At 43.1% G+C, this 21,560-nt stretch overlaps 2 protein-coding genes across 3 annotated transcripts; one reads left to right on the plus strand and one right to left on the minus strand.

Annotated features, from left to right (window-relative positions):
• Nucleotides 1-98: 98 nt before the first annotated feature.
• Nucleotides 99-2,216, minus strand: LOC139540750 (cytochrome b-c1 complex subunit 6, mitochondrial-like). The gene is made up of 4 exons (XM_071344677.1): nucleotides 1,684-2,216; nucleotides 1,346-1,378; nucleotides 914-1,075; nucleotides 99-273 (listed from the first exon to the last, which is right to left on the minus strand). Exons 1-4 carry the CDS (start codon nucleotides 1,726-1,728, stop codon nucleotides 241-243), a joined length of 273 nt encoding a protein of 90 aa, XP_071200778.1. The 5' UTR covers nucleotides 1,729-2,216; the 3' UTR covers nucleotides 99-240.
• A 3,306-nt stretch (nucleotides 2,217-5,522) lies between these two features.
• LOC139540751 (SUN domain-containing protein 2-like) lies at nucleotides 5,523-21,067 on the plus strand. 2 transcript variants are annotated; one of them, XM_071344678.1, is made up of 14 exons: nucleotides 5,523-5,789; nucleotides 8,013-8,115; nucleotides 8,262-8,386; nucleotides 8,659-8,946; nucleotides 9,111-9,179; nucleotides 9,467-9,606; nucleotides 9,746-9,799; nucleotides 9,888-9,938; nucleotides 14,669-14,742; nucleotides 17,085-17,217; nucleotides 17,464-17,796; nucleotides 17,942-18,112; nucleotides 18,277-18,366; nucleotides 18,512-21,067. In XM_071344678.1, the coding sequence occupies exons 2-14, from the start codon at nucleotides 8,015-8,017 to the stop codon at nucleotides 18,632-18,634; spliced, it is 1,752 nt and encodes a 583-aa protein (XP_071200779.1). In that variant the 5' UTR covers nucleotides 5,523-5,789; nucleotides 8,013-8,014; the 3' UTR covers nucleotides 18,635-21,067. The 2 variants fall into 2 exon arrangements, with proteins under 2 accessions (XP_071200779.1, XP_071200780.1); XM_071344679.1 differs by having other exon boundaries at nucleotides 5,524-5,789; nucleotides 9,491-9,606.
• Nucleotides 21,068-21,560: the final 493 nt, after the last annotated feature.

The raw sequence follows: 21,560 nt of genomic DNA on the forward strand, positions 1-21,560 counted from the left end.
GCTCCCGCCAGCTGGTAGACGAGATTAGATGCGTCACAACTAACAAAAGTATATAACTTAATGAAATCCAACCAGTTACAAAAAACACTGATTCAACACTTAATTTACAATTTATTCACATGAACAGAGTGTGTATTTGAGGTTACAACATAGATCCATAGAGGTTTCCTTTCAAACCAGGTACTCGTTTCTATATCTGACAGGGAATTTCTGCCAGTAGTGCAGGGACCTGGATGGACTTTATTTGACAGAATGGAAGACTTTGTGTGCCACCTGGGGGACAGAAATGAAAGGTAAAGTTATTGCAAACTGTCAAGTATGCAAAGTGAGTGACACGTCTCCTAAAGTAGCTAGTTATACCATCAAAATGATTTTCTCTTCATTCCTCGTCCAGTGACAAAGCATACAACCGTAAAACCATATGAGGGTCGGTCTGCTTTTCTTTACCCATTTCTCCACATCCTTCTGTCCTGCTCCATCATCCAACTATTGCACTCAAATTCTAAGCTCTCCAGTCATGAAGAACTTAACAATGGAGAAGCATGCTATAGAGTTAATACAAATCACTGACTCCTGAAAATTGGTATCATCTGTCTGTAGAAGTTTAAATGTTCAGTCACACAAATGTATTTGTGTATCAGTTGTGGTACGTAGCGGTGGGGGGAACCGCACAGATGACTGAGGAGACAAGGAGTTGGACCCACTGACATCTCTCTTGGCAGTCTGACAACCAGACTCAGTCTCAGGTTATTTCTTGGCAGACTAAGCGAGATCCAACCTGCTGTAACATTCTATCAAGAACTGCTAGCTTTATCAGCTCGTTGCTTTAACATCCACTCATGCCTGGTTGTATGTTCTCCATTGCACCCCATGGTTAACTGCTGGTGACAGTGTCTGGGTAGATCTCACGTACACAGTGGTCCCGGGCATGGAGAAAGTCGAAAAGCTCTTCAGTGCAGTCCTCTGCGGTCTCGGACTTGGAGCTGACCCTGGACTCGCAGTCCTCTAGTTTTGCCCGGGTGTGGATGCAGTGCTCTGCCTGTGCACACTTGTCCCGCACTGTGTCAAGGGGGTCCTGGAACAGAAGGACCAGGGCTACTGAGAACATAAGTCATCTATTCCCTAGCCTGGTCCCAGATCTGTTTGTGCTATAACCAACATGTCTGGCATAACAAACAACCATACATTGGACTTGGCTATAGCACAAATAGATATGAGGCGGGCTATTTATTCCCCCCAGTTGCATGACAACTAACTAGTTGGCTAGTTGACAAAAGATTCTTTAGGTTTCAGAACCAATGCAAGGTGGGCAGATTACGTTGCATCATACCAAATCGATACATACCACCATGTCTTCCTCCTCTTCTTCCTCCTCTTCCTGAAAGAAAAACACATTTTAAAGCACTCGAAACATGACACCGATATAACACACTGGACTACTTGCCAAGGCTGTTGTTAGCCAAGCTAGTTAGCTAACTTGCATGCTATTTATTGCCACTGGTTGCGCGAAAACAACTGAGCAGATTATTGGCTAACTATGCTAGTTAACGTTAGCTGACATACCGGCTGGCTAGACACTGCGTCTCTCCTGTTAGCTATAGTAGCAAACCTAGGCCTTAAACACACGGTTCCGTTCATTATTTAACCACATATTGAATGGAAAATTGTTAATTAATGTCTTACATCTTCGGGTTCCCCGTTCAGGATCATTTTCTCCTCGAAAACCATGATGTTATTGCTCTTTACCTGATATGACTCGCTGTCAGATTAATAACTTGATCAGAGTTTCTTTGATTTTATGTTGGAGGACGGACCAGGTCACTCACCCGACGTAATCGTGTCGATACGTTACTTATTCTACGTTAATGAAATGGCACCCAATTGAATCCCTGTACGCTACCAAAGCTACTGCCACCGTGTGCACCGGAGAAGTTACACGCTGTCAAAAAAGGGATTCAGTCACACAAGGCTGTCAATTCACATGTAGACTTATCGATCTCCTAAATTCCAAACCCAATACCGAGAATTTCTAAACGCAACACGCAGCAAATGGTCTAAAGTAAGATTGTACATTTTATTCCAGTTTTATATGTTTGCCCTGTAAATTAACTTGTGAGCTGAGCACTGCCATTATTGATCATTGCCACGCAGCCTCTAATTGTTAATCCACTGCTCTGTCAACCACAACACAAACACACACAATTAGGTCAGAGAGGACAGACTATCCAATCACTGATAAAGGTTATCCTCTACATTGTGTTAGTTTAAAAAAAAACATTTGATATAGTGTTGCTTGTAGTGTCTACAATGTAAGTCTATAATATCTGCTGTGTCGCTGTCACCATAAACCTATTAATTTTTTATCATACCCATTTCTACCAAAGTAAGCACATATTGTTTGGAGGACAGACTGAAAGATCAAAATCCAGGAAAATGGGGAAATTTGATTGGCCCTTCAAGTGCCCATATTCAAATGAGGGTAGGATCAGAGCAACAACATTACACCCACACACAGGCTGGGGGTGATATAGGCTACACATATAGGCATCAGCTTACACTTGTCTCATTCATCCCCCTCCTCTCCCATGTAACTATTCCCCAGGTCGTTGCTGTAAATGAGAATGTGTTCTCAGTCAACTTACCTGGTAAAATAACGGTAAAATAAAAAAAATGAAAAACACTCTGAACAAAAATATGAATGCAACATGCAACAATTTCAACATTTTAGAGTTACAGTTCATATAAGGAAATCAGTCAATTGAAATAAATTCATTAGGGCCTAATCTATGGATTTCACATAACTGGGAATACAGATATGCATCTGTTGGCCAGACACCTTAAAGAAAAAGGTAGGAGCGTGGATCAGAAAACCAGGCATTATCTGTTTTGACCACCATTTATTTGCCAAATGCGGTGCGACACATCTCCTTTGCATAGAATTGATTAGGTCTACCTACACCTGTTGTATTCGGAGCATGTGACAAATAAAATTGGATTTGATTTCATCCAAAATATTGATCAGTCACATTTATTTATTATACAGTTTAATTTACACAAACACACACATATATATATACACTGCTCAAAAAAATAAAGGGAACACTTAAACAACACAATGTAACTCCAAGCCAATCACACTTCTGTGAAATCAAACTGTCCACTTAGGAAGCAACACTGATTGACAATAAATTTCACATGCTGTTGTGCAAATGGAATAGACAAAAGGTGGAAATTATAGGCAATTAGCAAGACACCCCCAATAAAGGAGTGGTTCTGCAGGTGGTGACCACAGACCACTTCTCAGTTCCTATGCTTCCTGGCTGATGTTTTGGTCACTTTTGAATGCTGGCGGTGCTTTCACTCTAGTGGTAGCATGAGACGGAGTCTACAACCCACACAAGTGGCTCAGGTAGTGCAGCTCATCCAGGATGGCACATCAATGCGAGCTGTGGCAAGAAGGTTTGCTGTGTCTGTCAGCGTAGTGTCCAGAGCATGGAGGCGCTACCAGGAGACAGGCCAGTACATCAGGAGACGTGGAGGAGGCCGTAGGAGGGCAACAACCCAGCAGCAGGACCGCTACCTCCGCCTTTGTGCAAGGAGGAGCACTGCCAGAGCCCTGAAAAATGACCTCCAGCAGGCCACAAATGTGCATGTGTCTGCTCAAACGGTCAGAAACAGACTCCATGAGGGTGGTATGAGGGCCCGACATCCACAGGTGGGGGTTGTGCTTACAGCCCAACACCGTGCAGGACGTTTGGCATTTGCCAGAGAACACCAAGATTGGCAAATTCGCCACTGGCGCCCTGTGCTCTTCACAGATGAAAGCAGGTTCACACGCACATGTGACAGACGTGACAGAGTCTGAAGACGCCGTGGAGAACGTTCTGCTGCCTGCAACATCCTCCAGCATGACCGGTTTGGCGGTGGGTCAGTCATGGTGTGGGGTGGCATTTCTTTGGGGGGCCGCACAGCCCTCCATGTGCTCGCCAGAGGTAGCCTGACTGCCATTAGGTACCGAGATGAGATCCTCAGACCCCTTGTGAGACCATATGCTGGTACGGTTGGCCCTGGGTTCCTCCTAATGCAAGACAATGCTAGACCTCATGTGGCTGGAGTGTGTCAGCAGTTCCTGCAAGAGGAAGGCATTGATGCTATGGACTGGCCCGCCCGTTCCCCAGACCTGAATCCAATTGAGCACATCTGGGACATCATGTCTCGCTCCATCCACCAACGCCACGTTGCACCACAGACTGTCCAGGAGTTGGCGGATGCTTTAGTCCAGGTCTGGGAGGAGATCCCTCAGGAGACCATCCGCCACCTCATCAGGAGCATGCCCAGGCGTTGTAGGGAGGTCATACAGGCACGTGGAGGCCACACACACTACTGAGCCTCATTTTGACTTGTTTTAAGGACATTACATCAAAGTTGGATCAGCCTGTAGTGTGGTTTTCCACTTTAATTTTGAGTGTGACTCCAAATCCAGACCTCCATGGGTTGATAAATTTGATTTCCATTGATCATTTTTGTGTGATTTTGTTGTCAGCACATTCAACTATGTAAAGAAAAAAGTATTTAATAAGAATATTTCATTCATTCAGATCTAGGATGTGTTATTTTAGTGTTCCCTTTATTTTTTTGAGCAGTGTATATTTTTTGCTGCCTAAGTCCCAGTAAGCACCTGCATTAACCGGCCCCACACATACAGCAGAGTTTACATTTCAGAGTAGTTCCGACTAGCACATGAACACTGCATACATCCTGACGAAGTAGCCTACTCCCTTCCAGATGTTACATCCTCAATAGGTCTACTGTAGGAATACTGGGTATTTTGAAAATGAGCTCGTCAAGGCTATGTCTGACAATCACTTTTGGAGAAAGGACTGTCCTCTCATGTTTTTCACTTTCTCCAAAAGGCCTATTCCCAATAAAAAATAATTCGTTTTTCCTAAAGAGTAGGCCTACTGAACTCTTAAATCTGTTAATACACAGACACTGCTGCAAGTTTGTGGTATACGCTATTATCATTTAGAAATAAATTCACAAACTCTTCATTGTGTGTATTTCTGCCTAGGCCTGTGGACAAACGCCTGACGTCATAATCAACTGATTATGACGTCAGGCATCTCACTGAATTGCGTGAATAAAATAAAAAACACAACATAACATACATGTAACACAACACAATATCACGTTTCGTATGGATATTGTTGGTGCAACAACCCAAGTCAGGTATCTGCTTGACTGAGGAGATTGTACAAGATTACGGTAATATTTTCTAGATGTGATGTCCCTGATTTTACATGGGCATGTCTCACACTTTTGGTTAATTCATTTTAACTTGCAAGATTCAATGGAAAATTGCCACGATGATTAATCTATCAAGAGAAATTGGGAAAACTGTTGCTGACACGATATTGCCACAGGGTGGCGTACATTGTCCTGTTTTCTGTTGTAGCGATGAGAAGCCAACAGGCATGCGTGTTTTGCGACTTCTGGCCCGCCGGCTCCTCCTCTTCCAAGCTGTCAGTACAGCAACCTTCATGTAGCTGTCCATGTAGTAACTGTTGACGTTAAGTCAAGTTCCGTTTGCTTTGTGCTAGTAAATACTGTATCAGATTGGATTTGTTTGTAAAAGTGGTTGGCTCATTATTACCCCGTTCTGCCGATAGGTTAGTGGTTGGAAATGTATTGGGCTGCATGGTTGCAACTGGCCAAGTTATCTTTCAAATTGGAAGTGGTTTGACAGCTCGCTGCTTATGCCTTGCCCACGAAGGCGCCCCAACAACGGGGTAAGTCAGGACAAATATCTCAGTTTGTTTACACCAACTTTGTTTATGCACTTTTAATTGTACTACACCAGCTATGCTGTGAACTCATGATGTGCTGTAAGCTTACTAGTTAGCAAGCAGATGAAGGACTTTTTTCCCCTCTTTTGTTGATGGTGCGTTTGTTTATGTCCGGACAGACAGCGTCTGATAAGGTCCAGCATCAGTTAGTTGATAAAATGTTGCTAACTAACGTTAGCTGGTTATCTATAAAGCTATGTTGCTGGTTAGAACGAACTGTAAATATTTCCACTCGTCAAGAGGACTTGTGACGGTAATAACCATCTTGCAAGCTGCTACAGCCGATATATGCATTGTTTTGTCAAATGAGCCATGCAATCTTATTAGATTTGTACACAGAACCACATATCTAAAAAGTTAGCCAAAATATGTACAAGCGATGCATTCATGGATGTTGTTTCTCAGTTTGTGTGTCGTTATATGTGCATTGCTGTGCACACTATGTATGTCTGTATGTGTGTGGTGGTCTCTTACCTGGCTTTATGCCAGTAGTCATCCTATCTATGCCTTCAATGGCTTCCCCGTTCGACCCCACCCTGAACACAGAGCCCTCACTTTCAAACCCTCACTCTCTCCGCTGTAGTTCACCTAGGTCCTCCTCATCATTCAATGTACTTATTAGGATCAGCTTCAAGTTGTTATGGCAACACATTCACGTGTTTGTTCGTGTCTTTTGTATCAGTGTCCTTTTCAGTGGAATAGAGGAGATTTGAGAGAATTACAGTACAATATGTTCCACTCTCAGTGAAAATAAAGGTTATTACATACCCAGAGGAAGGTAATAGGGCTGGGAATTACAAAGGGACCTCACAATAAGCTTTATCACGATACTTAGATGCCGATGTATGTATTGCGATTCGGACGATTCTATTTTGCAATTTGATACTGTGATTTTATTGCGATTCGATGTTTCAAAATATTGCTCACCATATTGTCTGCTGTAGAGGGACAAGAGAGCCTGGGGCGACTTCAGCAGGACAGAACGGTGTGCAACGTTTAATTAAACGGAAACGGCGCTCTTCTGAACGACCAGTTGAGGGCGATTGTGTATGGTGTGCTGCACGAGTTTTGCTATTTCAAATGGTTACCCATATTGATCGGCCGGCCACACCCACCAAACGGGAGCAAAAAGGCTACCATAAGGATTGTTGAAGAACAGGGTGCACTGTTTTGGGGAAACGTGTCCTTCAGTACAAACTGTCACACAATGTAGGCTAGTAAAACGTTTGAACTTTAATGAACTGAATGCACACCCTGCTGGTTATTATTTTACGAGCTCATGGTGTTGGCTCTATCCCACTTGGTCACTAGTCCTACCAGTGACTGTTTGTCTGTCAGTAACCATGGAAACTAACATACACTGTGTCCGGCCTACTAGCGGCCTAAGCAACCTAAACTTGTTACTGTAGTTAAACCTGGTGATTAGTGTGAGTCAACTTCCTTTTCGCTGTCTACTCTGTCCTCTAAATGTGCATATCACTCACACAGATACACGCTCTGGCTTCCTGTCTCTGTGAACATACAAACACACATCATCTCACTCCGACCGTGTTTTTCCGGGTATTTGAGCTTCTCCGCAGTTCTCGTCTGCTAATTCTAATCAGTGTTAGCCCTGTTTGGAAGTTGAAATTCATTCCCACACAGCCTGGCTTTGTATGCTGTCTGAGCAAAAAGGATTTGGTAGCTCTAGCCTTTTCATATGACTATACCAATGCTACCTGTGTTGTATTCAATCCTACACAAGATCTACTGAGAAACCTTTTTATTGCACACTGTAACACACACTCCCACCCGTTGTACCATGCCCAGAGCGTGTGTGTGTGAGAGAGAGAGAGAGCAATGTGAGGTGCTAGGGAGTAACTGGATTAGAGGTTATACAGGAGAGCATCTGCCAGAGAGCTCTCCTTACCAATAGCTCTAGGGTACCCTTAGGTACTAGGCTAGGCTATTTCTTGGATTTTTAAAATATTTTTTAAAACTCTGTTAACAACTTTTATTTGACCGTTACTGTAAATAAAGTCCTACGTGTGAAGACCTATAAACCAAGTGAATGTTACAAAGTGTGCTATTATTGATATATGTGTGAGTGATTCCTCCGATTAAATCAGCTTGTCACACAGTAGCCTATATGTGGCATTGACACTAATCTGTTTCTCTCTCTGTCAGACATGTCGCGACGGAGTATGAGGCTGGTTTTAGGGGGATACTACAACCAATCCTCCGAGGATGACGAATCCTCCTCAGTTTCCTACAGGGAGAGCCCTGTGAGGTGTGTGTGTGTGTGTGTCTTCCATCTTGTACAGTATAGCCTTATACCGTAGGCCTAATAGTTGCTTTAACACCATGTCAAACTCTCCCTCTCTCTTCTCTCCTCTATTTCTCATCAACCTCATTTCTCTTTCTCTCTTCTCTCAGGGTCTTTACCAAGAGGAAGAGAGGGGGTCATAAAGTGGCCTCCTCTCGTACCTCCAGCCGGGCCAACAGCGTGGCTAGCACCGCTAGCACGATGGAGCCACTCAGTAATGCTGAGGACTACATTGGTACGGTTCACCCCACTTTCTGCATCCACTGTCCCAATGACACTCCCTCAGTTACTTTCACCCTCTACTGTATACTCAGTACTGTATGTGTTGTATTGCAGTGAGCTAGCTAGGTAGGTTAGCGTTGAATTGTAGTTACATAGCTAGGGTAGCTGCTTTTTGTTGTTGTTAGTTAGCCAGCTGGCAAGCCTTTTCTGTCTATGTTTATAGTTATCTATTCAAAACTGACCATCTGACTCTCTCTCTTTCTCCCCGCAACCCTTGCCTCTCAGTGGTCTCAAGTTTGGCTCAGAGGAGGAAGACCTTCCAGGAGCCTCAAAGTGTGGCTCCAGCACCAGCCCCCAGCCTGAATCTGGCTCCTAGCCCCAGGGGCTTCCCCTCCTGCCAGACCAGCCTTAACCAGGCCCAGAGCCAGAGCAGCGCCGTGGACAGCTCTGGTTACTCCTCTTCAGAGGCAAGATGTTTCAAAGGATACTCTGGATACACCTCTTTATACGGACAAAGGGCTAGCGCCAGCCAGAGCTCTGGCGCCAACAGGAAAAGCGCCAGCGCCAGCTGGAGTGAGTAATGTGTGGGTGTGTGCTTGTTTGTTAGCATTAGCATAGCGTTAGCTTGTCTATATGCTTGAAGCTTGTTTGTTAGCATTAGCTTGTTTCTATGCTTGTAGTCTGTTTGTTAGCATTAGCTTGTCTCAATGATTTTTTAACTCTGTCTCCTCCTGTAGCCCCCCCGTTTGTCCCTGCCGGTGTGGGGAAGGCCATTCTAATTGCCTTCCTCCTCCTCTTGACTTTTGGTGAGTGGCATCACACCCCATAATCATACAGTCTATAGTTATATAGAACTGCCATGAAAACCAACACTTGCACTTTTACTTTATTGGTGCTAGCAGTAAATTGTCCACACATGACATCCCTAACCATAGTACTTACTGGCGATTTAATTCACTGAGGGAACGTATAAAATGGCACTAACAGAAGTACAACACATACTGTACGACCAATAATGTAGACACAATAATGTTCACACATCTAAATGTTTTCTGTGTAACCTGTACGATACTGTGCCCCTTGGCGTATTCAGGTCTATTCTGCTTCTCTCTGCTAGGCTGCTGGCACCTTGCACCCTTAGTATGGTCCACCCTGACTCCGACTATGACCCTGAACCGACCAGTCATCACCCCGACTCCACCCCCTGTCTTCAGTCTGCCTCCCAAGGCTATGGTAGGATCTGATAGGACCACATACCCGCCAATCATCTCTCTATCATCTTTCTCTTGATTTGAAAGGATGCTGCATTGACGCTCTGCATATGTAACCTACTCCTGGATTGTACAATAAAGTTTGTCAACTCCTTCTGCAGGATGGCGCGTCGGTATTTAATTCTGCTTTGGAAGCCAAGATGAACACCATCCTGGTAAGAGAGACAGAGAGAGAATACAAACTATAGTTCATTTGGGTGTATTCATTTTTGCTGAACTGACTTGTGCATGTTTCTCCCGCAGACAGAAATAGAAATACTTAAGAAAGACCACCAGCAGAAATTTGTTACCGAGGTGAGTACTCTACAGCGGTGGTTCCCAAACTTTTTATAGTCCCGTACTCCTTCAAACATTCAACCTCCAGCTGCGTACCCCCTCTAGCACCAGGGTCAGCGCACTCTCAAATGTTTTTTTTTTTGCCATCATTGTAAGCCTGCCACACACACACTATACGATACATGTATTAAACATAAGAATGAGTGTGAGTTTTTGTCACAACCTGGCTCGTGGAAAGTGACAAAGAGCTCTTATAGTCCAGGGCACAAATAATAATATTATAATAATCAATCATTTTGCTCTTCATTTAGCCATCTTACATATAAAACTTTATTTGTTCATTAAAAATTGTGAATAACTCACTACAGGTTAATGAGAAGGGTGTGCTTGAAAGGATGCACATAGCTCTGCAATGTTGGGTTGTATTGGAGTCTGTCTTAAATCATTTTCTAAACACAGTCTGTGCCTGTATTTAGTTTTCATGCTAGTGAGGGCTGAGAATTCACTCTCACATAGGTACGTGGTTGCAAAGGGCATCGGTGTCTTAACAGCACGATTTGCCAAGGCAGGATACTCAGCGCAGCCCAATCCAGAAATCTGGCAGTGGCTTCTGATTGAATTACATTTTCACAGAACCGCTTTTTGCAATTTCAATGAGGCTCTCTTGTTCAGATATCGGTAAGTGGACTGGAGGCAGGGCATGAAAGGGTTAACGAATCCAGTTATTTGTGTCGTTCTTTTCGGGAAAGTACCTGCGTAATTGCGCACCCAACTCACTCAGGTGCTTCGCTATATCACATTTGACATTTGCACACAGGGGCTGTCGGGGGCAATAAGGACTTTCAGCTCCCTCCAAAGATTTTCTATTGGGTTCAGGTCTGGAGACTGGCTAGGCCACTCCAGGACCTTGAGATGCTTCTTACGGAGCCAAGTGAAATAATCTGTCTGTAAACAATTGTTGGAAAAATGACTTGTCATGCACAAAGTAGATGTCCTAACTGACAAAACTATAGTTTGTTAACAAGAAATTTGTGGAGTGGTTGAAAAATTAGTCTTAATGACTCCAACCTAAGTGTATGTAAACTTCCGACTTCAACTGTACATGTCTTACTACTCTAACGTCGTCTTAATTCTCGCTGGAAAAAACTCCTGTGGTCCTTTTTCAAATGGGCATGTTTCGTTTCTAAATGTCTGCGCAAGAGTGAAGGTTTCATCAAGTTGTGAGAGAGTACTTTTGCACATATAACACACTGTGGCTGAGGAAAGGCACTACTCCCAATATAAGTGATCCCCAAATCAATGTAGTTCTTCATCATATTTGCGTCTCTTCGATGGTCCAACGTCCGTCTGTTGTTCGGTGCTTTCCCGGGTAAGGGGGCAGTAGCTCTTCGGCTGCATCAGATTCACAACTGTGTCCATGCTAGCTGGGCTAACAACAAATGTAGGATTACTGACGCTAGCATTGGATGTGCTCGTGGAAGCAGAACTTGTGTCGTCGACAGGTGCAGGTGTAGTACTACCAGTAGAGCTGGTATGGGTCTTATGGATGTGGACCTTTAAAAAAAGTAACCATTTATCAATTTTCAAGCAAACGGAATGAGCTGCAGCTACGTTTGGCTACATACGGACCGTTAGTGGAATTCACGGAATTCATTATTTGACTAGGCTACCTGTATTTGACATAGTGTTGTTATTTCGCTGAACACTAGATGGTTTAATTTGATTTTTGGCAGTAAAACGAGGCTACTCAGGGGAGAAATAAACTTCATCCAAATGTATAGCCCCGTTGGAAAATATAAATGGACTGTTTGAAAATGTGAATTTTTAAAACATTTTTATTTGGCCTACCTGCTCTACAGTATACTATTATGTGTATTGGGGTGTCATAAGGTGCTTATAACAGTCTAGTATGGAGAACATGGTTTCAGTTATAGATGTCTATAGTAATGTACTATATATGTAATAGGGAGTCATTTACAGGGCTCTATAGAAGTGCAGTATTTTTGCAAATAGGGTTTAATTTAGAGCTGAGCGATTTGGTGCTTTTTGAGGTCAGTTCGATTGTTAAAAAATAACGTTTTCGGTTTCGCACATTTTTTAAAACATGAAATTCATTATAAAATAATGACATTTACTATGCATTTAGAGCTTTTTTTTTATATATATATATTTGTGGAAAATGTTATTGTGTATTTTATCCCCTTTTTCTCCCCAATTTCGTTCTTGTACGGGCTCAGGAGGCGAATGTCGAGTCATGCGTCCAAAAACATGACCCCACCATTCTGCGTTTCTGACCACCCGCCCGCTTAACCCACAAACCAGCAGTGTCGGAGGAAACACTGTTCAACTGACAACCGAGTTAAGCCTGCAGGCACCCAGCCCACCACAAGGAGTCGCTAGAGTGCGATGAACCAAGTGAAGCCTCCCCGGCAAAACCCTCCTCTAACGTGGACGACGCTGGGCTAATTGTGCTGGGCTATGGGACTCCCGATCACGGCCGGTTGTGATACAGCCCGGGGTCGAACCCGGGTCTGTAGTGATGCCTCTAGCACTGTGATGCAGTGCCTTAGATAACTACAGCACTTGGGAGGCCTGGAGTTTGAGATTTTTTATGGAAATTCCAAAGCCTACAATTGTGAAAATTCAATTGAAAAACATAGAAAATATTCCATTGTCTCTGACAACAAATGTCTCTGACAACAAACAACAAATGTAGGATTACTGACGCTAGCATTGGATGTGCTCGTGGAAGCAGAACTTGTGTCGTCGACAGGTGCAGGTGTAGTACTACCAGTAGAGCTGGTATGGGTCTTATGGATGTGGACCTTTAAAAAAAGTAACCATTTATCAATTTTCAAGCAAACGGAATGAGCTGCAGCTACGTTTGGCTACATACGGACCGTTAGTGGAATTCACGGAATTCATTATTTGACTAGGCTACCTGTATTTGACATAGTGTTGTTATTTCGCTGAACACTAGATGGTTTAATTTGATTTTTGGCAGTAAAACGAGGCTACTCAGGCGAGAAATAAACCTCATCCAAATGTATAGCCCCGTTGGAAAATATAAATGGACTGTTTGAAAATGTGAATTTTTAAAACATTTTTATTTGGCCTACCTGCTCTACAGTATACTATTATGTGGATTGGGGTGTCATAAGGTGCTTATAACAGTCTAGTATGGAGAACATGGTTTCAGTTATAGATGTCTATAGTAATGTACTATATATGTAATAGGGAGTCATTTACAGGGCTCTATAGAAGTGCAGTATTTTTGCAAATAGGGTTTAATTTAGAGCTGAGCGATTTGGTGCTTTTTGAGGTCAGTTCGGTTACTGTTCGATTGTTAAAAAATAACGTTTTCGGTTTCGCACATTTTTTAAAACATGAAATTCATTATAAAATAATTACATTTACTATGCATTTAGAGCTTATTTTTTATATATATATATATATATATATATAATTTTTCTCCCCAATTTCGTTCTTGTCTCATCGCTGCAACTCCCCAACGGGCTCAGGAGGCGAATGTCGAGTCATGCGTCCAAAAACATGACCCCACCAATCTGCGTTTCTGACCACCCGCCCGCTTAACCCACAAACCAGCAGTGTCGGAGGAAACACTGTTCAACTGACAACCGAGTTAAGCCTGCAGGCACCCGGCCCACCACAAGGAGTCGCTAGAGTGCGATGAGCCAAGTGAAGCCTCCCCGGCAAAACCCTCCTCTAACGTGGACGACGCTGGGCTAATTGTGCTGGGCTATGGGACTCCCGATCACGGCCGGTTGTGATACAGCCCGGGGTCGAACCCGGGTCTGTAGTGATGCCTCTAGCACTGTGATGCAGTGCCTTAGATAACTACAGCACTCGGGAGGCCTGGAGTTTGAGATTTTTTATGGAAATTCCAAAGCCTACAATTGTGAAAATTCAATTGAAAAACATAGAAAATATTCCATTGTCTCTGATCGGGTCCACATTGGAAATTACTATGCAATAATAAAACATTTCAGTTCAGCTGCAGAGCTGTCTGACGATGTCATTTTACTAGTTCTTCAAAGTAGATTAGGCATACTTTCACGAACTGTCTGTCTCTCTTTCGTCGTTATGTACATTCCTCTCATGCGGTCTGTGTGTATCTAACCTAACGTAGCAGATGTAAAAGTGTATCATGTCCAGAGGTCTGTATATAATAACGAGATGCTCATGTCTCTGCTCTGACATTGGGAGTCGTTGTCTCAAATGAGGGAAGGCAGGCGACAAGCTGAGGTCCAAAATAAGCCCATAGAAATGCATTGGGCTTATTTTGGACAGATTCTGGCGAGAGTGAAACCTTTCACTTCGCCTCTTCCTCTCTGATCTGTCTGAGGTGGAAAAAAACTGGTGCAATGGGGTATGGACATTGAGGTTAATTATCACATTTCTGCGCTGAACTAGGTTGACTATTTGCTTAATGAAAACTACAACTCCCTTCAGCCCAGCGTCCCACATAGTTCTTGACTTGATTTCTTTCGTGAATGATTTGATTTCTGTCTAGAGAAACGGTGCGTTGGGCTCAGAAAAAAACAAAACTAAATGGAATTCAAGTAATTGAACCGATGTCGGTCAATTAGTTGTTTAATAACCGAACGAAATGTAATGTTGGTTAATCGCTCAGCACTAGCTTTATTTCCAGGGTTTTATACTATAGCAGTGCTGTATATTTACATACAGGGTTGAGATGTGGTCTTTGTGCTTGTCTATCCCAACAGATGGTAGAGAGACTACAGACAGACTTGACAGACGTGAGGACAGACATGAGGAATGTGACAGTGAGAGTGGACAGGTGAGTGTTTTTTATTTGATTTAGTTATTTAACGTATATTTAACTAGGCAAGTCAGTTAAGAACAAATTCTTGTTTTACAATGATGTCGTGGGCCAATTGTGTGCCGCCCTATGGGACTCTCGATCACGGCCGGTTGTGATACAGCCCGGGATCGAACCAGGGTCTGTGGTGACGCCTCTAGCACTGAGATGCAGTGCATTAGATTGCTGTAACATTCGGGAGCCGGCCCCATTCAGAAACTACCCCTAGCTCCTTACCCATGCTCCCTAGGCAGATTTGAAAGGATTTAAGACATTGGTTAATAGGAAAAGTATGAGACAATCTAACATCCCAAACTAGCCAGCAGCATACCACCCTGCATCCAACTGCTGGCTTGCTTCTAAAGCTAAGCAGGGTTGGTCCTGGTCGGTCCCTAAATGGGAGACCAGATGCTGCTGGAAGTGGTGTTGGAGGGCCAGTAGGAGGCACTCTTTCCTCAGGTCTAAAAAAAATATCCCAATGTCCTGTGTAGGGTGCTGTCTTTTGGATGGGATGTTAAACGGGTGTCCTGACTCTCTGTGGTCACTAAAGATCCCATGGCACTTATTGTAAGAGTAGGGGTGTTAACCCTGGTGTCCTGGCTAAATTCCCAATCTGGCCCTCACATCATCACGGTCACCTAATCAGTCCCAGCTAATTGCCTCATTCATCCCCCCTCTCTCCTGTAACTATTCCCCAGGTCATTGCTTTAAATCAGAATGTGTTCTCAGTCAACTTACCTTGTAAAATTAATAAAACTGTTCGATTTTGGGGGGGTGAGGATAAAACATATTTTTCTCACTAAATAGACAAAGTTACATTATAAACTCAGCAAAAAAAGAAACGTCCCTTTTTCAAGACCCTGTCTTTCAAAGATAATTCGTAAAAATCGAAATAACTTCACAGATCTTCATTGTAAAGGGTTTAAACACTGTTTCCCATGCTTGTTCAATGACCCATAAACAATTAATGAACATGCACCTGTGGAATGGTCGTTAAGACACTAACAGCTTACAGACGGTACTCAATTAAGGTCACAGTTATGAAAACTTGGGACACTAAAGAGGCCTTTCTACTGACTCTGAAAAACACCAAAAGAAAGATCCCCAGGGTCCCTGCTCACCTGCCTGAACGTGCCTTTGGCATGCTGCAAGGAGGCATGAGGACTGCAGATGTGGCCAGGGCAATAAATTGCAATGTCCTTACTGTGAGACGCCTAAGACAGGGCTACAGGGAGACAGGACGGACAGCTGTTTGTCCTCGCAGTGGCAAGACACGTGTAACAACACCTGCACAGGATCGGTACATCCGAAAATCACACCTGCAGGACAGGTACAGGATAGCATCAACAACTGCCCGAGTTACACCAGAAACGCACAATCCCTCCATCATTGCTCAGACTGTCCACAATAGACTGAGAGAGGCTGGACTGAGAGCTTGTAGGCCTGTTGTAAGGCAGGTCCTCACCAGACATGACCGGCAACAACGTCCCCTTAGGGGCACAAACCCACCGTCGCTGGACCAGACAGGACTGGCAAAAAGTGCTCTTCACTGACGAGTCGCGGTTTTGTCTCACCAGGGGAGATGGTCGGATTTGCGTGTATCGTAGAAGGAATGAGCGTTACACCGAGGCCTGTACTCTGGAGCGGGATCGATTTGGAGGTGGAGGGTCCGTCATGGTCTGGGGCGGTGTGTCACAGTATCATCGGACTGAGCTTGTTGTCATTGCAGGCAATCTCAACGCTGTGCGTTACAGGGAAGACATCCTCCTCCCTCATGTGGTACCCTTCCTGCAGGCTCATCCTGACATGACCCTCCAGCATGACAATGCCACCAGCCATACTGCTCGTTCTGTGCGGGATTTCCTGCAAGACAGGAATGTCCGTGTTCTGCCATGGCCAGCGAAGAGCCTGGATCTCAATCCCATTGAGCACGTCTGCAACCTGTTGGATCGGAGGGTGAGGGCTAGGGCCATTCCCCCCAGAAACTTGCAGGTGCCTTGGTGGAAGAGTGGGGTAACATCTCACAGCAAGAACTGTCAAATCTGGTGCAGTCCATGAGGAGGAGATGCACTGCAGTACTTCATGCAGCTGGTGGCCACACCAGCTACCCCCCCCCCCCCCCCTTGTTCAGGGACACATCATTCAATTTCTGTTAGTCACATGTCTGTGTAACTTGTTCAGTTTATGTCTCAGTTGTTGAATCTTGTTATATTCATACAAATATTTACACATGTTAAGTTTGCTGAAAATAAACGCAGTTGACAGTGTGAGGACATTTCTTTTTTGCTGAGCTTCTTTTAATTGATTCTATTCTATTGTAGTGTGGATCCTTTGGATTGGGACCGCCGTTTGAGCCAGCAGACAGCCGGCTTCACCAGTCAGGTAGACGACCTCAAGGAGCAACACACACACATCAGGGGGAGAGTCGCTGCCCTGGAGGACCAGACTGCCACGGTAATGTACACACCCACAAACAGGTGCACAAACCCGGTCAAATTTGTAGCACTGAACTTATCCAGAGCCACGTATGTGTGCTGAATAACTGAAATATGAATGGCTGAGTCCAAAATGGCACCCTATTCCCTACATAGTGTCCTGGTCAAAAGTACTGCACTTATAGGGAATGGGTGCCATTTTTGTACTCAGACAACGTGAATGATGAGCCTTCCTAACCTAATTGATTTGGTGTCTGTTGTGTAGCTGCAGCAACAGGTCTACTCTGTCCAGAACCAGCCTCCTCCAGAGCCCAGCCCCACCAAAGCCAACGCACACCTGACCACCGAGCTCAAAGAGGCCATGGCCAAATGGCTGCATGAGAATGTGCCCCAGAATGAACCACGGGTAGTGAAAGAGATTGTGAAGGACTGCAGTCCTCCATTGGCCGACAGGATGCCGGACTTTGCCTTAGAGTCCCAAGGTGCCAGCATTGTGAGCACGCGGTGTTCCGAGACGTACCGCAGCCGCTCGGCATGTGTGACCTTCCTGGGTATACCTCTCTGGTACCCCTTTGAGAGCCCCCGCACCATTATCCAGGTACCTCTTTCTAGCTCTTTTTATATTCTTTCTTTGTTTGTTGCCACCGTGTCAATAGGAATCTCCACTCTCCTTTTCTCTGTCTCCTTTCTTTTTTGCATTTTATAATCTAACTAAACGTGAACCTCACCTGTCCGCCCCTCAGGGTCAGCCTGTGCAGGCTGGGAAGTGTTGGGCGTTCCACGGTGCGCAGGGCACCTTAGTCATCGCCCTGTCTCATCCCGCTCGCATCACCCACGTCACCCTGGAACACCTGCCTGTATCCATCGCCCCCACCGGACGCATCAACAGCGCCCCCAAGGCCTTCTCTGTCTATGTGAGTCACCTCTGACACCTGACCTAACTGTGATACCGAGACCCCCCCCCTATTCCTTGTAGAATCTTCTGTTGGACATTTCCCACCGAGATATCTGGAGCAGTACGCTAAGGACTGGTTTCTCCCTTAAAAGATCTCACTCGTCTATTTCTCTCTCTGTGAAGGGTTTGTCCACCGAGACAGAAGACGGCACCTTCCTGGGAACCTTCACTTATGACCAGCATGGAGAGCCAATCCAAACCTTCCAACTGCCCGTGAGTCGCGTCATTCAAACTTAGTCAGGGTTAGGCTAGCTAGGTTTAACGTTTGGGACTTGCTATAGCTGAAATCTGCCACACTCAGTTGAGTTTCTCATGCTAACTCTTTATCCTTCCTGTTCTCTCCCTCTCTTTCTCTCAGAACCCTACCAGGGCCATCTATCGCTATGTGGAGCTGCGCGTTCTGAGTAACTGGGGTCACCTAAAGTACACGTGCGTGTACCGCTTCCGTGTTCACGGACACATGGCCCCATCCTCCATATGAGAAGGGTTCACCGTCCACCATCTACCCCAACCGCAGACCTCAGAGAGGCTACGCTTTCATGTTCCGTCAACATCATGACGGAACAGTCTAAATAAATCCCTCTGGTTTCATACACGGGCTTCTGTCTAGTGCGAGGTTAGAGGTCGTGAGGTTAAAGATCTATAGTGATTTTTTTTAATTTAAATTTGGTGCTGACCTGGTGGGAGTGAGGGGATGGGTTTTTCTGAGATTGAAGTTTGTGTGCGTGTGCTTTTGAGCATAGATGGTTTGTTTGCATTTTGTCTGGCCACAGCAGACAGACATTTTAGATTGTACCTTGAAGGTGTGTGTATAACAGTCCTGCCTGTGTTACTGGACTTTTATTCAGTTATTTTTTCTTTTTCTCTTTTATACAAAAGTTGAATTATGTTGAGAAAGAACGTTGTTGGTTGTATATTTTGCAAGTATCAAGGTGTATCGTTAATATATTTTATTGCGATAAGGATGTAATGTGGTTGCAAGTTATTATTTTCTGTTGCTCTGAATGACCATAAAAGTTTTAAAGTACCTTGCCAATAGGCATCCTATTGAAGGATGTATGATATGATTTGAGATGCTTGATATACAGACGTTTCCGTTTCCTTACACAATAATACCGAATAGAAAGAAATAGGCAGGAACACACCATGAGAATTGTCTTTACTCAAAAACACATCTTAGTTTACACGGCTTGTCACATTTATTTATTTAAAGTTACTCTTTTAACATTTTGCCTTTTTTTGAACAATTCAAATCATTTTGTAGTAGTGAAAGCACATCCAGGCAATTTTCCAGATGCAAGGTACAAATCATAGAAAATAAATGCATATTTATTTTGTCTTGAATAACTCTTTACTCTCAAAAGCAATGAGGCCATTTCAATGTCAGTGAGTCCAAATGTCAGGGTTTCTACTTCCAAACATTGGTAAATGGTACAAAAGTAACCTACTCATTGCTATTGTATTATTTAAATAATCCGAATGTTTTTTTTGGAATGATATGTAACTTTTTTACATTCACAGTATTATTGATTTAAACATTTGCAGTAGTGTTACAGACTAACAAAAGACTGATTGTAAGAAAATACTAATATGAGAAAATAATAATATGATTTGCTATCAATAGCACTTTGAGGTGTTCGTTTTGATCTGAAATTACAACAACAACTCTGGGTCAATTTATGTTTACTTACGTTCTGTTGAATTGGACAAAGAATGTCCGCGTAGGAATGCAATTCAATTCTTGAAATGACTGGCAATATATAAATAATGAATGTGTATGACATCTTTTTCTACTCTGTCAAAATACCCTTTTTTGTTGTATGTTACTTTTATGCAATAGTTATTTGAAAGCGAGGCATCTTAACAGGTATTTCAGATGTTTCGAATTGGGTTTTCAAAGAAAATACTTAGCTAGATGTGTGTTCAATTGGCACAAGACAGGATCTTTTTCTTTTTCTTTTCTTTTTTTGAACAGTAGGATTAAAAAATGTTGGTAGTACCTGAACTTGTTCTATAAAAAAATGCTCAATTATTTTGTTGCTAAACATTTTGCTACATTGTGCTCAACGGAACACGGCCCAGGTGAACGTAATATTTATTTTAATTAATCATGTGCATATCATACATCATTTAATTAGGGTCATTGTATTTTTTTAAATTTATCTTTAATCAGTGGTCCAACTTTTATTTCATTGATTTGTTATTAATGATGCATCAATATTGTAGCATATAATTAATGCAGGCTAATATAATGAGACAGCAGAAATCTTCCCTTCGACTGTTATAGCCAGGGGTGCTGGCCTGTGGTAGAGTAAGGTTAAGAGTGACATTGAGGTGACTAACTTTTGCTTTTACCTCCTGATTATTTTCACTGCAATCGCTCAGCAATTCGATGCATTCATTGATTTTATATATAAAGATTTTGAAAATATATTTTATTTTGTTAAAGTATAGCTAAGTACTATTGTGGTTAGGTTTTATTTAAGCAGGCAAGTCAGTTAAGAACAAATTCTTATTTTCACTGACGGCCTAGGAACAGTGGGTTAACTGCCTTGTTCAGGGGCAGAACGACAGATTTGTACCTTGTCAGCTCAGGGATTTGAACTTGCAATCTTACTAGTCCAACGCTCTAACCACTAGGCTACGCTGCCGCCATACACACCATAGCCTTAAATCACAGGGATTCACATGGAGTTATGTCACTATAATCTCTGAAATGTGCACTTGTTCACTTTCAATCAGGGATTGCTTTAAAAAAGGGTCATCTGGAATTGTTACATCCATTTTTGGACTTTAAAATTAACTAGATGGTCCAGCAGATGGTCTATAATGATAGATGTATTTCACTGATGGTGTCCATGTACTTGTGTGTCCTGATAGTTATTTTTAATAAATTTGCAAAAAGTTCTAAAAACCTGTTTTTGCTTTGTCATTATGAGGTATTGTGTGTAGGTTGATGAGGGGGGAAACTATTTAATAAATGTTAGAATAAGGCTGTAACGTAACAAAATGTGGAAAAAGTCAAGGGGTCTGAATAATTTCCTAATGCACTGTATTCATAGTTTTGTTGAATAGGAAATACATCATATTTAATATTTTGTATCATATTTGTACTGTGTACTTGAGCTTGTGTCCTTGAAAGTGACTACACCTCAGCAATTTATAACTATAAAGTTGAGATTTTAACCAGCATTACTAGTTATTGTTTATGGCCTGCTCATGATAAATAATTACTTTGGGGATTACTTCGATTACATTTTCAATTACATTTAGTTACATTTAATATGAAGTGAAAGCCCTGTAAACTTATTGGACCCTGATTCAGTGATTGACAGGAGTGATGACCAATGGGGCTGAGTTTTCACCAATAACATTATTACCAGGGTAGCAGCCAATGAAAGAGTAGA

Source organism: Salvelinus alpinus, chromosome 16 (genome assembly GCF_045679555.1).
Source record: "Salvelinus alpinus chromosome 16, SLU_Salpinus.1, whole genome shotgun sequence".
Classification (NCBI taxonomy): Eukaryota; Metazoa; Chordata; class Actinopteri; order Salmoniformes; family Salmonidae; genus Salvelinus; species Salvelinus alpinus.